The sequence below is a fragment of the Equus quagga genome, chromosome 17 (assembly GCF_021613505.1).
Source record: "Equus quagga isolate Etosha38 chromosome 17, UCLA_HA_Equagga_1.0, whole genome shotgun sequence".
NCBI lineage: Eukaryota > Metazoa > Chordata > Mammalia > Perissodactyla > Equidae > Equus > Equus quagga.
The window spans coordinates 10,783,152-10,800,204 of NC_060283.1; the positions used below are offsets into that span (position 1 = coordinate 10,783,152).

General features: G+C 44.0%; 1 protein-coding gene across 1 annotated transcript; it reads right to left on the bottom strand.

The window, feature by feature from the left end:
- Positions 1-1,830: 1,830 nt before the first annotated feature.
- Positions 1,831-5,829, bottom strand: TMEM216 (transmembrane protein 216). The gene is made up of 5 exons (XM_046643961.1): positions 5,791-5,829; positions 5,105-5,206; positions 4,448-4,540; positions 2,690-2,891; positions 1,831-2,419 (listed from the first exon to the last, which is right to left on the bottom strand). Exons 1-5 carry the CDS (start codon positions 5,801-5,803, stop codon positions 2,404-2,406), a joined length of 426 nt encoding a protein of 141 aa, XP_046499917.1. The 5' UTR covers positions 5,804-5,829; the 3' UTR covers positions 1,831-2,403.
- Between the last annotated feature and the right edge of the window lie 11,224 nt (positions 5,830-17,053).

A 17,053-nucleotide genomic window follows, 5' to 3' on the forward strand; every position in this document is an offset into this window, starting at 1 on the left:
GAGCTGATTTCCTTCCGCCTCATAGGACCATTGTATGGATTAAATATTCCCTCCCAGGCACTGGGTGAATATTAGTCCCCTACAAGTTTCTGCCATGGTATAAAGCCAGAAACCTGAATCTGTGTGTGCTGAGTGCTTCCTGACCTCAGCCCCTAGCAATGGGCCCTGCAGTCACTTGGCAGTTCTAGCCATGAGTGGACATGTTAGCAGGCCTCTGCCAGCTCATGTGGCTGTGGCCTGCTCCTTTGCTCAGTCCTCTCCGTGGTCCCAGAATGCTGGTCCTTCAGGTCTGTATGGGCTGTAGAGTGGCTTACCTTGGCACTCCAGTGAGCACAGCCTCTGACCACACCAACCCTGAAAGACTGGCTGCGCTGATCCCTGTCCTCTGCTGCCTCAGTTCTGCTGTATCATGTTCTGCTCTGGTGGGACTAGCTGCATCCGCACTGCTGCCTCCAGCAAGCATCAGGAAGAATGACCACCTATGGCGCCGTGCACGGGAAACAAGGCACTAAGCTTCCAGATAACCATGAAGTAACGAGAGGACTTCCTGTTCTAATCCTATACCCTTTTCAACCGTCCATTCTCATCCACAAGTGGTACCTGTGAAGAACAGAATTTCCTTGGTCCAGACTGAGATTCATCAGACAAGGTTTCTAGTTCCAGCTGTTAGTAACCAGTTGTGTGAGGCTTGGCTGTTCCTTCCTCATCTGCAAAGTGAGGGGCTAGACTAAGCTGATCTCTAAGGTCCCTTTGAATTAGATACCTCTAAGCTTCCAACTGGGCCTTCCACTCATTCATCTGTGTTGCTGGGAGGGTGACCTTAACCCCTGAACCTCCAAATGAAGGAGGGAGGAGAAATGGTTCCTCTCCAGTTTGATGCCAGCGATTTTTTCAAAGCAAGGCTAGAGAAAGCAACAGTGTGAAAAGCAGCAGAAAATCAGGGTATTAATAGGGTTTGTGGTTGAAATATCTGGGAAGTTCCTAGTGGATTTTTTGTTACTGATTCATGGCTGATTAGACCTGTCTGCTCTAATTTGGATAGACCCCAAAGGCAGCCAGGAGGCAAGGACACAGAAGGGATAGGAAACAAGAAAAAGCATCAGTGCTTTGGACAGTGGAGACCTTCACGGGATGACAGTGAACCTGATCACAGGAAACAAGCAGAGTTAAAAACCAGCATGGAATGCTTAAAGGCCAGTTACTTTTTACTTAGAGTAAGAGCAGATATGCTAGGATTCATCTGATAGCAGAGGCCACATGGTTCAAAGTTTCCTAAAGTGGATTCTGTCATGGCTCCTGGTGGCTTCTTGGGGGCTAAAGGAAAAAAAGCCACTGCTGAGCAAGTTACGAAACAGTTTTAAAGATGGTGACTTGGAGAAGGGAAAGATACACTCATGTAGAGCAACATTCCTTCAGCTTAAAAAGAAAGAAAAGTATGTGTTCCTTTTGTTACCTTGAAATTTTAAAATAAATAACCAAAAAATATTGGTCAGTTTAGAATATGCATCTTCCAATTGCTCATGCCTCACCCTGGGAAGGAGCTGACAGTTAGCTGTAAGTGGCAGGAGAGACACGATGCGGCTCTGGGGCAGAGGTGAGGACCATAAGCAGTCTTTTGCAGGATGACAGACCTGAAGAAGGTCCAGAAGTTGGCAGTGCCTTTAGGGATTAATTCAGGCTGGAGCTGGGGAAAGAAAATCAGACACCATCGCTGCCTGTGTCCACACTGGGTCACCAAGCGGCCTGGGAACAAATGGCTGGGATGGTCTCTACCTTCTCTCGGAGTGGATGAAAGTCTAGGGACATGGGCCAGAAGGAAGAGGCTACAATCCCCACAACAGAAAATATATATTTATTATAAAATAATGTTTTGTTTCATGATGAGAGTAGAAAAATAACACTATGAGCTACTAGCAAAGTTCTGGAGCTCAGTCTCTAAGGAAAGGGATGACAGGCTTTTGCATCCATCTGGGAGCACACCATCCTGAGGCTCTCCGTGCTCGTGGCGCGACAGGCGTGGCACAGCACCAACAGGGATATGTGGCGCAGGGCCTGTTGGAAGCCCAAGGAGCCTACATGGTCCACACAAGATGCTCTGGCCACGATGATCAAAGAGGAGAACTTGAGGTCAGCAGGTTATTGATTCTGAGAAGGGCCCGGATGGGGACAACCGTGCCCCTCCCTACACTGAAGTATAGAAGCATCTCTTAGGCTGATGGTCCTGGGTTAGAAGATGGTGCCCAGTGGCCTTATGCTCGGTTTGTTGCCCAAATGTCTGTGCTGAGGAAAAGCTGCAAGCTTTCCCAGGACAACTTGACCCACCATTTCTCACTGGTGTGGCTAAGGTACCAGAAGTATGTGTGGTCTCAGCCCCTGAGAGCTGCTGGCTGCAAATTTTGTACTTCAAATCCTGTCCACACTGATGGCAGAAAGAAAGAAACAAAATGTTAAAAGTCCAGTGAGCAAGAGCAGTGACCTGAACTGTTGTATACCCCAAGCCTCTTGGCCCCAAAGAACAAGGAGAATATCTTCTCTAAGTGGGTAACTGTCTACCCTGAATGGGAAAGGCAGTCCCACAGGCACCGCTTTCCCCCTTAAAAGTTCTCTAGACTCCTCAGGCTTCAGAAGAACAGTGAGCCCCTCCCTGGGATGGGATGGGAACCCAACCCTCAGGTGACGGGAAGCATACCTGGAGAAGGCGGCCAGGGTAAGCACCTCCAGCAGCAGCTCTGAGCCACAGAAGACGAGCAAGATACCGTTCATGATGGCTTCCAGGCGGAGCACGTAGGTCTGCAGCAGCAGGTAATAGGAGGCCATCATGGCAGACGGGAAGGTCAAGGCCACACTGATACCAAGTGGCATCTTTCGCTGGCAGAGGTTTCCCTTTGTACCTGTCAGACACAGCCCATGTGGTCACCTCCAAGTGGCCTGCTTTCTCTGGCCTCAGAGGAAAGGTGGGTGGGATGGGATGGGCTGGCAAGGCAGAGAAAAATGATCCTGACTGGGGATGTGCAGATTTATCAGTGGGGACCCACTGGGATGAAAAGGAGGGGCTTTGAAGGAATTACAGGATTGGAGTCGTTCACTCTGAAGGCCCTGCTTCCAGGCTGGCTCCCACTCAAGGGACAAGGGGATCTTTATTTGGGGGGTAAAGATTTTTAATTACGAAAATATTATACAACCACTGAAAACTTTTCATCTAATATAGAAAATAATTTTAGAAAATATAGAAACTAAAAGACACCATTACTCACCCCCTGGAGACAGCCATTATTACAGCACGACATATATTGTTTCAGGTTTTTTTATATCTGTAGACCCACATATTACTATTTATTACTATAAAAATAAAATCATACTCTACATACTGTTTTGCAACTTTTTTTCCCCATTTAACGTAAGTTAGACACCTTTCCACATATAATTGCCTTATTCTTTTTTAATGGCTATGAACGATTTCATTGAGTCAACACCATAAATTACTTAAGGAATCCTGCATTGATAAGATGTTTAGATTGTTTCTAATGTTTTCATGTTACAAATTACGTGGCAATAAACATTCTCATATAGATATCTTAGCATATCTGTGGAAATGTTTGATTTTTTCAGCCAGTTTCAGAAATAAAATTGTTAGGTCTAATAATACGAATTTTACATGGTAAAACTATTAGCAAAAAGGTTGTACTAATTTATATGCCAAACAGTGTGGGAATATAAATACCCATGAGAGTGTGGGACTATAGAGAGCTATTCCTCACACCCATTTGAATACTGGGTATCTGGAAATCCTTTTAATCTGATGGGTGAATGTTACCCTGTTGTTTCAATTTGCTTTTTCTTAGCAAGTTTGGGCATTTTGTCCTGTTTGTGGGTCCTCTGTGATTATTTTTATGTGAACTGCCTATTAGTGTTTAAATTAGGTGTCTTTTCCTTAGTGATGGAGGTGAGCCTTCTGTATCTTTTGTTATATGTGTTGCAAGTAATTTTTTTTCTCAGTTTGTGTTTTAACAGTTTTCAGAGATGAGACATTCTAACTCATAAGGATTTGTTTTGTGTTTCTGGGGATATAAAACTTTTCCTAAAGAAATCCTTACTTGGAGAAGTGGAGGGCATCTAGGAGCTCATCTGTGCAGGCACAGACTGCCATGGACACGGAGTTACAACTGGATCTACCCTCCCAAGCAAACCAGTGAGAGGAACCAGGCAATTGGGAAGGAATTACCTCATATCTCACGCTCCTGTCCACCTCTGGCCCCACACAGCACCAGACAGGTAAATCTTCACCCAAAATACGAAGCAGCTTGAAACTTCAGAGAGGGTGTAATGCAATGTACCCCCAGATCCAATCGCTTATTGTGAGCCTACATTATGTACTTTTCTCGTTCATCAGGTTACACATACCAGCTCGTCTCATAAGGAATGGAAATATTCTCTGGACAACACTCACCAAAAAATAGTCGAATAACTTCAATTCCAAGATAAAGGAGGAGCATCACCACATCCAGTACTAGATTGGCTGTTGGATATGGTAGCAGGAGACCTGCCAAGACAAAGCCAGAGTCTGCGAACAACATCTAACTCGCCCCACAAGACCTCCCACACACTTGGGAATAATGAGGACGTGGGTCTTATCAGCTTTCCACCAGCGAGTTAGTGAGACGGGGGCAGGGTCTGTGAACCTGCTGAGGGATATGTGGACTCCTAGGTCTGTCAGAGGCGGCTCATTACTATGGGGCTTTACTCCTAACTCCAAATGTCTGTGGGGACTCCACTCTCCAAAACGGTCAGAGGTACATGAGTACACAAGCCACTGAATAGTTGCTGAGGGTCACCAACGGGCTTAAAGTGGAGTTCAACACAGAGTGGTGACAGGGGAGAGCGGAATGCCGAAGCCCACATTTCCCAAACTCAAGAAATTCTTGCTGAGGGGCTTCCGACTGAATCCTCCTCAAGGAAGCCAGGTGATGAAGAGCCTTCTACCTTGCAGTGAAGAGGAGCTAAAGAGAGGAAGGAAAAATAAGGCTCTTGGTGGGAGCTGGCTCTAGGCTGAAGTGGGGAAGGGATGTTGGGGCAAGAAGGGTGGGGGTCAAGTCCCAGGCCTTACCTTTATACAGAAATATGAAGAGTTCCAACAGGAAATAGGTAGCGTAATACCACCCGTTCAGAAAGAAGAGGATTTCCAGGGGGGTGGAGGACAACCGTCTATCTGAGAAGATGAGCACAGAGAAGAGGGATGGGGATGAGCGTGAGAGCCGCTCAATCTCGGTTCTTTGATGGGTTCTGTGTCTAACTGGGAGAAAAGAAGAAGCTGCAGCTAGTTGGAGGGGCCACTTGGGGGCACTTCTGATTGCTGATAATGAGGGGCGTGTGTGGTGGGGAGTTTCCTTCAATCCCCTTCTTTCTCCGGGATCACTGTCAAACTCAACTCTTTTGGCTTCGGGGGTGAAAGTCAACGCCCCTCTAAGATCTAACCCCGTCACTATCCGGAAAGGGAAATTGGGGCGCAGAGACCCGCAATGGCCTGTTCGGGGTCACACAGCAAATTCGTAGCTGAGCCGGCCTAGAATAGGCCCAGCCGAGGATGTGGGGGTATTTGAGATCCGCCCCTCGAGACCTCCAGGCACTCGGGGTGGGTGGGGCTGCAAAAGCCCTCTTTGGACAAGTGAGGAGCGATGTGAGGTCCCTAACACCTGAGAATGGAGGGTCTAGGTCGAGGACTGGGAGACAAGGGAGGCGGGGGAGCGAAGGGATCAGGACCAGGACAGGACTCACACACCTCCGGAATCTCACCTCGCGGCGCCATCTTCAGTCCCCATGGAAACTGCCTACGCGGCCCCAGCCCGGAGCAGTGAGGCGCTGCCGGAAGCGTGGGATAGAGCGGCCCCGGCTTCTGGCCCCTCTGCCGGCCCGCGGCACTCTATGGTTCCCAGGGTCTCGGTGCCGTCTGCGCGTGCGCCGGGGGTGGCGCGGACCGCGTTCGGCTTCCGCTGGGGCTTCAGCTCGCTGAGCGTAAGGGATCACAGTGGCGGCCCAAGGAGCAATCGTCTGCGGGACCCCGGCGGCAGGGGCAGCTCTCTGGCTCCCCCACCCGCAGGTTAAAGTGCGTTGGCAGACGTGGCCGTTTGTGGCAATGTGACCACAGGATTGGCAAATAGCCCCAGGATTCTCTTTTCTAACAACAGTCTGAAAATGAGAAATGGTGTGCGCGACGGTTCTCTGCAAATGTGGGGTGGGGTTTAGCATCGGCTTTGTGCGGGCGATTTATTACTAGGTGATTAGAAGCCAGCAAAATAATCGGAACTAGAGGCACCTTTCTAGGAACACAAATAAGAAAACGCGAGGAGGAAACGTGATCACCACGTGATCCATAATGTGCAGCGGGAGTTGAGAGGACAAAGTACTCCTGGGTGGCAATTGAGAGAAGTTTCCAAGAGAGACGGCCGGTGAACTAGGTTTTGAAGGCCGAATACGATTTGGAGCAGTAAAAGAGTGTTACTGCCCGCAGAGGAGTGAAAAGAAAAAGGATGTGGAATGGACTCAGGCTGACTTGGCTGTTAGCCGGTTGTCAGTCAGGGAAGGGCAAGAAACAGATGGCACACTCAAACCAGGTCATTTGAGTAGAGTGACTAACCTTTAAGGAAAGTGGTGTACTCCTAGTTAGTTGGGGTGGAGGTGGGGCAGTAATTGTTACTTCTAGGCATAAAGGGGAAAGGACAGAAGCAACTTCCCCAACCTGCAGAGAGTAATGTCTATGGAGACGGTCCTCCCACCTGGAGCTGTGACAGTCTGAGAAGCTGGTAGATAAATATCCAACAGTGTTTCCCAATGCTTTCTGATCTCTGCTTGTGCCTCCCATTGGCAGAACTTAACTGCAAGCTGGAGGGCTTTCTTTTCTTTCCTTTTTTTTTTTTTTTTTTTTTTTGGCTGAGGAAGATTTGCCCTGAGCTAAAATCTGTGCCAGTCTTCTTCTATTTTGTATGTGGGTCACCTCCACAGCATGGCCTCAGATCAGTGATGTAGGTCGGCACCCAGGAGCAGAACCTGGGCTGCTGATGTGGAATGCACCGAACTTAACCATTAGGCCATGGGCCGGCCCTGTGGAGGGCATTCTTTAGCCTCAGTGCAGCAAGTTACAGAGCAAGGCAGGGAAAGGTGGAAAGGGATCTGGACCCAGCACACCTACCTCCATTGCCTGCTAGACAAGAGACATTAGGCAAGTTCCTGCTCTGAGCCTCAGATGCCCATCTCTCAAAGGAAGGTGGGCCAGCTGCTTGTTTTTGTAAATAAAGATTTTTGGAGAACACAGCCACGTCCGCTCACTTACATATTGTATACAGCTGCTCTCATGCTACAATGGCTAAGTTGAGTAAAGTTGGCCCGCTATATCCAAGGTTCGGCATTTGTGGACTCAACAAATCTTAAATTGAAAGGCCTAGGATGGCTGCCTCTGTACTGAATGTGTACAGACTTTTTTTCTTGTCACCATTCTCTAAACAATACAGTATAACAACTATTTACAGAGCATTTACATGTATTAGGTATTACAAGTAATCTAGAGAGGATTTAAAGTATACAGAAGGATCGCGTAAGTTATATACAAATACTATGCCATTTTATATAAGGGATTTGAGCATCCGAGGATTTTGGTATCCATGGGGGTCCTGGAACCAATCTCCTGGGGATACTGAGGGATGACTGTTGTTGCAACAGAGACTATATGGCCCACAGCCTTAAATACTTACTATTGGGTCCTTGAAGAAAAACTTTCCTGACCCCTGTCATAGACAACTGCATAAGTGCCAAAAGTAGACAATAAGACTGAATTACTCATAACGTAGCAAACAGCAGGAGCATCAGCATGGAAGCCTGGTTCCTTGTACCCAAGTCCTAGGAGTGACACAATGAGCCCAGATGGTGATGCACGCTGGGTTATGCCACATCTGAGGAGCCCAGGGCCAACGGCTCAGCACCTTTTTTAGCAAGCAGCAAATAAGCTAGGCCCCCTCCTCTGGGGGAGGGAGCAATTACACTACAGTCACACGGAGGTGGCCTTGACCTACTTAATTGCCTGCGTGCTCAGTATCAGGTTAGGCCTTTCAGTTTGGCATGTGCAGCAAGAACATGCAGGGATGCTAGGGCCAAAGGCAGACTGCGTCTCCCAACGTCCAGTGACACTGCTAAACCAGCTATTTCCAATAGGCTTTCGTGATTTGGATTTTAATGTACATGATATCACATCATCAGAAAATAAAGACATTTTTACTTCTTCCTTTTCAATCCCTATACCTTCAATTTCTTTTTCTTACCTTATTGCACTGGCTAGGCATTCCAGTATAATGTTGAATAGAAGTGGTGATGATGAGTATCCTTGTCTTTTTCCTAACATCAGGGGGTAGTGTTTAATATTTCACCATTAATATGTTAAACATAGATTTTTTTTGTAGATACTCCTTTATCAGAAAGTTCCTTCTTCTCCTAATTTGCTGGAAGGTTTATAATGCATTTTATTGAATACTTTCTCTGCATTGAGATAATCATATGATTTCCCCCCTTTGTTCTGCTAATGTAATGAATTACATTGATTTTCAAAGGTATAACCGAATATGCCTTCCTGGAAAGAAATGTATTTGGTTATGATATTGTGCAGAGAAGAGTCAACGTAGCAGGCCTGAGACTGCTATCCTTAGGAAGTCCTACTTCCAGGGTTGGCCCTTGGCTGGTGTCTGGGAACTTGGATGTCAGAAGGATTTCCACCAACCCAAAGTGGCTTGCTATGCCTAGACTGTTTGTACAAACCATGTTGTTTATGCTGAACACCTGCTTCCTTCTGGGAGTCTGGGATTTTGGTACATGCTGAGCAGAGGATGCCTATGTTGCCTGCGTCCAATAAGAACCTTGGATACTGAGTCTCTAATGAGCTTCATTTCACACATGTTGTCAGAACTTATTCCTGGAGGAATTAGGTACATCTTGTGTGATTCCACTGGAGAGGGTTCTTGGAAGCTTTCTCCTGGTTTCCTCTAGACTTCACCCCATGCATTTTTTCCTTTTGCTGACTTTGTTTTGATCCTCTCATTGTAATAACTCATAGCCATGAGTAGGACTGAATGCTGAGACCTGTGAGTCCTCCTAGTAAATTATCGAACCTTGGGGTGATCTTGGGGACCCTTGACAGATATAGTACCCTTTTTATATATCACTGAATTTCATTTGCTAATATTTTGCTTAAGTTTTTACATATGTTATGAGAGAGATTGGTCTGTATTTTACTTTCTTGTAAAAGACGTTGTCAAGTTGGGTATCAAGGTTAAGTTGGCTTCATGAAACGAAGTGAGAAGGGTTTCTTCTTTTTCTATTACCTAGAAAAGATTGTGTAAAATGGGTTTATTTATTCTTCAGAAGAATTCACTAACGAAGCCATCTAAACCTGGAATTTTCTTTGTGGGAAATTTTAAAATAACTAAATTTCTTTTTTTTTTTTTTGAACATTTTTTGCATGTAGTCAGATGTATCCTTTTTTTTTTTTTAAGATTTTATTTTTCCTTTTTCTCCCAAAGCCCCCTGGTACATAGTTGTGTATTTTTAATTGTGGGTCCTCCTAGTTGTGGCATGTGGGATGCCGCCTCAGCATGGCCTGATGAGTGGTGCCATGTCTGCACCCAGGATTCGAACCAGCAAAACCCTGGCCTGCTGAAGCAGAGTGTGCAAACCTAACCACTTGGCCATGGTGCCGGCCCCTAAGTTTCTTTAATATATATGGGACAACTCAGATTTTCCACTCCTTGAGTAATGTTTGGGTAAATTTGCCCATTTTTTAATAAGTTTTCCAGTGTATTGGTGTGAAGTTTTTCATGACATCCTCATATTTTTTTTTTATTAAGATTATGATAGATTACAACCTTGTGAGATTTCAGTTGTACATTATTGTTAGTCATGTTGTGGGTACACCACTTCACCCTTTGTGCCCTCCCCCCATCCTGCCCTTTTCCCTGGTAACCACCAATCAGTTCTCCTTGTCTATATGTTAACTTCCACCCATGAGTGGAGTCATATAGAGTTCTTCTTTCTCTGTCTGGCTTATTTCGCTTAACATAATACCCTCAAGGTCCATCCATGTTGCTGCGAATGAGACACATCCTCATATTTTTTAATGCCTGTAGTATCTGTAGTGATGTCCCCTTTTTGTTCCTGTTTTTTTTATTTTTGAGGAAGATTAGCCCTGGGCTAACATAAGCCGCCAATCCCCCTCTTTTTGCTGAGGAAGACTGGCACTGAGCTAACATCCATGCTCATCTTCCTCCACTTTTTACATGTGGGATGCCTGCCACAGCATGGCTTGCCAAGTGGTGACATGTCTGCACCTGGGATCTGAACCAGCGAACCCAAGGCCGCTGAAGTGGAATGTGCGCACTTAACCACTGTGCCATCGGGCCGGCCCCAATGTTCCTAATATTTTAAATTTTTTAATCTTGATTATTTTTGATAGGTGTTTATCAATTTTAATAATCTTTCTAAAGAATCACCTTTTGACTTTATTTTTCTTCACTTTATATTTCTTTTCTACTTTGTAGATTTCTGATCTTAATCATTTCCTTCCTCCTGAAAATACTTCAGGTTTCACTTGGTGTTCTTTTTGAGATGGAAACATGTATCTTACTTTTTCAGCCTTTCTTCTTTGCTAATATTTGTTTTTAAGGCTATCAATTCTCCTCTACACACTAATTTAGCTGCATCTTTGAATCCTGTGCCCTGCTAAATCAAATTCATTTATTAGTTCTAATGACTTTTTGTAGATTCTTTAGGATTTGTTAAGGTTCATAGTTATCATTTTCAAATAAGGACAGTTTTACCTCTTCCTCTCTAATATGTATGCCTTTTATTTCTTTTTCCTTCCCTAGTTGCTCTGGCCGGGCCATCTAGTACAGTGTTGAATAGAAGTAGTGTAAGAGGATATCTGTGACTTTTCTCTGATTTTAGAAACTATTCAGTCTGTTACCTTTAGAGTATAATGTCAATTGTAGGTATTTCAGAGATTCCCTTTAACAGGTAGAAATTCCCTTCTATTCTTAGTTTGAAGGCAATTTTTATCATGAATGGGTGTTAAATTTTGTCACAACTACAACTATTTAATGATCAAATGCTTTTCCCCCTTTATTCTATTGATTGTATGAATTATGCTCGTTGATTTTGTTTCTTCTCCTCAGAGCCCCTCAGTACATAGTTGTATATCCTAGTTGTGAGTACCTCTGGTTGTGCTGTGTGGGACGCGGCCTCAGCATGGCCTGATGAGTGGTGCCATGTCCATGCCCAGGATCTGAACTGGCAAAACCCTGGGCCACTGAAGCGGAGCACACGAACTTAACTACTTGGCCACGGGGCCAGCCCCCGCTCATTGATTTTTAGATGTTAAACCAACCTCACATTCCTGGGATAAATTTCACTTGGTCATGATGTATTATCCTTTTTATATTGCTAATTTTTACATATTTGTTTAAAGATTTTATTTTTCCTTTTTCTCCCCAAAGCCCCCCAGTACATAGTTGTGTATTTTAGTTGTAGGTCCTTCTAGTTGTGGCATGTGGGACACCACCTCAGCATGGCCTGATGAGCGGTGCCATGTCCGCGCCCAGGATCCGAACCTGCAAAACTCTGGGCTGCCGAAGCGGCCACGGGGCCGGTCCCTATATTGCTAATTTTTAAAGAATTTTTGCTCTTATGTTCATGAGGTATATTGGTCTATAGTCTTCTTTCCGTGTGATATATTTGTCTGTTTTGGTATCAGGGTATCATAAAATGATTTGAGTTGAGAAATGTTTCTCCTCTTCTATTTTCTGAAAGAGTTTGTGTAGGATTGATATTATTTCTTCTTTAAATGTCTGATAAATTCACCAATGAGGTCATCTGTACCTTAAGTTTTCTCTGTGGGAAGACTTTTAATTATAAATTCAATTTCTCTTTTTTCTTGGGCCATTGTTGTGATTTGTGCCTTTTGATGAATTTGTTCACTTCATAACATTTGTCAAATTTATTGACACAAAGTTGTCTCTAAATACCCTTATGATCTTTTTAATATATGTAGGATCTATAGGAACATCCCCTTTTATTCTTAATATTGGTAATTCATGTCTTCTCTTTTTCTTGATCAGTCTAACTAAAGATTTATCAATTAACTTTTCAAAGAATTAACTTTTTGCTTCATATGTTTTTCTGTATTATTTATCCATGTTCTCTTTATTTTTTATCCTTATTTTTCTTTCCACTTACTTTGGGTTTAATTTGCTCTTTTTCAAGTTTAATATGAAAACTTAGACAACTGATTTTAGATATTTTTTCTTTTCTGATAAAAGCTGCATTTTAAAGGCATTTTAGTGTTATTTTCATTATTATTCAGTCCAAAGTACTTCGTAAGTTCCCTTCTGATTTCTTCCTTGATCCATGGATTATTTACAAGTGTATTATTTAATTTCCAAATATTTAGTGGTTTCTTAGTGTGGCAGTTATCACTATATTGCCCCTCAGCCCCAGATTCACCCTTCAGTACCAGTTCTGCGATTATGGACTGGACTCTATACATTTCTCCCTTATGGTGAGCACGATGGTAAGCTTTGTCAGCAGAGGGCACTGGAGGAACACTGAGGGAAGAAAAGGGCTTGTCTTCCTGGCTCCAGTGGGCTCTGGTTTGCTTTTCTTTGCTCCTGTGCCATGGTCTCTCATCAGTGCGTGTGCACAGGGACATCGGGTGGTACTCTGTGGCAGCTGCATGCCAAGAGCAGGCACTCCCTCAGCAACCTCGCAGACCTGGGCCAGGTCTAGTGACCACTTTGCTGTGGCCCTCCTGTCAAGGATACAGCATACTCCAGGCTTTGAACCCATGGCGACTCCCTAACTCTGTGCACTTGCCCTCTCGCCTTGTTTACCTATGCCCTGGACAGGTTTTCCCAAAGCCGTCCAGACAAGGACACTATGTACCCACAGCAGTGCCCCAACTCCCTTCATCTATCTGCTCACCAATCTCAGCTCTCCTCCCCAGAGGGTTGATTCCCATGGTCCTCCACAGGCTGTGGGGACATCATGCATCCCAACTCTTTTGGTGTGCCTGCCCAACAGCCTTGGCTCACCTGTGCCCCAGAGGGTTGTTTCCTGGGATCTTCCCAATGTCGATACTGTGTGCGCTGGACCTGGTACCAGCCTGCAGGTGGTGTCCTTAAGCTCCCTGCATACCTGCCCACCAGCCTCAGCTTGCCTGCCTCCTGGAGGGCTGTTTCTTGCTTGGCAACCGTGAACCAACTCTGGCCTGGGCAAACCAGTGAACTTATCCACCACTCAGTGGGCTGCAGTGAGGTCTGAACCCCAGCCTAGGGGGTGGGGGACCCTATCAAGTTTGTCCTTCCTTGGATACCCTCAGCCCTCAGGTACCCTTTTATAGTTCTCTTTAAATCTTTATAGTTCCTCTCTTACCATAATTTAATGATTCTTTATATTAAACTTGCCATATTTAAATTACTATGTGGTTTCTGTCTCCTGATTGGACCTAGACTGACCCACCTAGCTATCTTATTGTTACTGATGTCTAACTCAATTCCATTATTGTCAAAGAACATACTCTTTATCCTTTTAAATTTATTTAAATTTATTCTTTTAAATTTATTGAGAATTATTTTATAGCCCAGCATATGGTATATACTGGGTCAATGTTCTGTGTACTTGACAAAAATTAGCATTCTACATTCATATGAATTATAAAAAAAACAGGAAAAAAGAAAAAATTAAAAATAGTCTTGGGGCTGGCCTGGTGGCACAGCGGTTAATTGCACACATTCTGCTTCTCAGCGGCCCGGGGTTCACTGGTTTGGATCCTGGGTGCGGACATGGCACCACTTGGCACGCCAGGCTGTGGTAGGCATCCCACATATGAAGTAGAGGAAGATGGCCACACATGTTAGCTCAGGGCCAGTCTTCCGCAGCAAAAAGAGGAGGATTGGCAGTAGTTAGCTCAGGGCTAATCTTCCTCAGAAAAAAAAATAGTCTTTATATTTACCCAGATATTATTTCTGATGTGCTCCATTCCTTTGTGAGGCTCTGAGTTTCCATTTGTTACTGCTTCCCTTCAAACCAAAGATCTCCTTCAGTGTTTCTTACAGTGCAGGATTGTTGGCAACTAATTCTCTTAGTTTTCTTTTATCAGAAAATGTATTGATTTCAACTTCATTCTTGAACTATGTTTTTGGTGAATATAGACTTCTGAGTTGGTCTTTTTCCTTCAGCATTTTCGAGATGTTGTTACACTCTCTTCTGTCTCTGATTTCTGGTGAGAAGTCAGCAGTTAATCGTTGTTCCTCTGTATGTGGTGTCGTTCTTCTCTTGCTGCTTTCAAGATTTGCTCCTCATCTTCAGCTTTCAATAATTTGACTATGACGTACCTAGGTGTGGCCTTCCAGTGTTTATCAAGGTGGGTTTGCGGAGTATCTTAAATCTGTAGATTTCTGCCTTTGATCAAATTTAGGAAATTTTTGGCTAATATATATTTTTCTGCTCTGTGCCTTCTCTTTGCCTTCTAGGACTCCAATTACAATAGTTAGATATTATCTAACTAGTCTGTGAGACTTTTTCTTTTAATCTTTTTTCCCTCTGTTCTCCCCTGCCTGGGTAATTTCTATTGGTCTATCTTCTAGTTCATTGACTTATCCTGTTTTGTCTTTTGCTGTTAAATCCATCCATTTAATTGAAAAATTGTCAGTTGTCGTAATTTTTACTTTTGGGATTTGTTTTTCAAAAATCATTTGTTTCCGTGCTGAGATTGCCTATCTTTTTATTCACTGAGAACATATTTTCATTGCTGCTTTAATATCGTCCGTTAATTCCAGTATCTGGATCATCTCAGTGTTGGTGTCAGTACTGAACGTTAAATTGTGGAGACTTTGGTTTCTATTATTTGTCTCCAAAGAGTGATGGTTCTTTTATTTTGTCAGGCAATTAACTTGGTTAGATACACACTGCAAACCACACTTACTGGGTGGCCGCTCCAATCTCAGTTTAGATCTTCTGGCTGCCTTGAGTCTGAATTGTGGATGTGTGGCCCAGAGCTTGGGCAGAGATGTGGGCAGACAGAATTTGGGGATTCCTCCCTCTGTGGCTCTTTCCCTTCTGAGATTCCCGCTTTCTCTCCAGTGGCTTCAGTTGCCTTAGCTCAGTACTGTGGCACTGGGATTTTCCACCAGCATATCATACATACCACTTTGCTTGCTACCAAGTTACAAACAGCAAAAATAGGGAACTTCTGGCCTAAGCCTCCTCTTTTGAATGTGGACTCCTCATCAAACATTCTGCTTCCCTTCATTCTTTAGTGTCTTCAAGTAGCTGTTTTTGTATTATGTCCAGATTTTACAGTTGTTTGTGGAGGGGTCATCCCAATAGAATCTTAGCCATTATTAGAAGTCCCTAGGTATAGTGTAAATATTTTATCTATTTGCTCCATATTTCCCTCTATTTTTTATCAATCATAGTTTAAACTCCTTGTTTGCTTTCTCCAATATTTAAATCACCTGTTTATATTTTCTACTTTTACCCTGATTTTAAATAATATGGTCCTATCTCTTGACTTGCTAGTAATTTTTATTAGACCCAGAAATTATGTATAAAAAGTTACAGTGTTTGGAGCCGGCCTGGTGGTGCAGCGATTAAGTTTGCATGTTCTGTTTCTCAGCGGCCCGGGGTTCGCCGGTTCAGATCCCGGTTGCAGACATGGCATCGCTTGGCAAAAGCCATGCTGTGGTAGGCGTCCCACATATAAAGTAGAGGAAGATGGGTGTGGATGTTAGCTCAGGGCCAGTCTTCCTCAGCAAAAAGAGGAGGATTGGCAATAGTTAGCTCAGGGCTAATCTTCCTCAAAAATAAAAAAAAGTTACAGTGTCTCTAGATGTTTTTTCCTTCACTCTTTCCTCTGCTAGGCAGATAGAATGGGGGCTGATCACCTTAATCCACTCAGGGTCTATATAGTTGGAGTCTGCACTGCTATTTTGATAAGCCTACCTGTATCCTCTTGTTCCTAGTAAGGAGCTTTCACTGAAAGCCCTGTGTGTTTACCAGTTTCCTCCCCTGAGTGGGTCCTGAATGCTAGTCATCAGCACCATAAGCCTGCCAAAAATTCTCTTCTGCTTTTCAGAAGTTTGAGGCTTAGCTTTTTATAGCTGCCGGCCCTATACAGCTTCAGAACTTGGTAAATATCTTGAGAAAAAAATGTGTTGTATTTTTAAGCCTCTTCCAGTCCCCAACTTTGTCGCTCCAGCATTATAAGACACTGAGCTCAGCTGGCTTCTCTGTTCCCTGGCTGCAACCCTCTGTCTGGGCAATGTTTGGATTCTTAGCCTCTTGCTCAAATTTAGAATCAGCAAATGCCCCCAGGGAAATCCTGCTGTAGATTGTCAGCTCACTTCCCTATGATTCTCCCTACTTTAGAATTTTAGGCCCTCCAATCCTCTCTAGTTAGCAATTCTCTGAGGCCTTTTGAAAAGACAATTTCTTTTTTTTTTTTTTTTAAAGATTTTGTTTTTCCTTTTTCTCCCCAAAGCCCCCCTGGTACATAGTTGTGTATTTTTAGTTGTGGGTCCTTCTACTTGTGGCATGTGGGATGCCGCCTCAGCATGGCTTGATGAGTGGTGGCATGTGCATGCCCAGGATTCGAACCGGTGAAATGCTGGGCCGCTGAAGCGGAGTGCGTGAACTCAAACCACTCGGCCATGGGGCCAGCCCCTAACAAGACAATTTCTATATTTTATCTGCTTTTTTTTAGTTCCTGACTGGAGCATTGATCAGCCAGAAACGACTCTAGCCTACTAAAAGTAAAAGTCTCTAAGCACTTTTAAAGTGTTCGTTTCCTTCCTCTGAACTTTGAAAGCTGACTTTCCCCAAGGAGTCAATTTACACGGTATCATAAAAACATATTCCTACTGCCAAGTGAAAAAAAGAAAGCAAAGTATTTTATGGTACATTCCCCATAATCACAACTGTGTATAAAATATATACACTTACTGTGAAGGATTTGAAATAAATGATT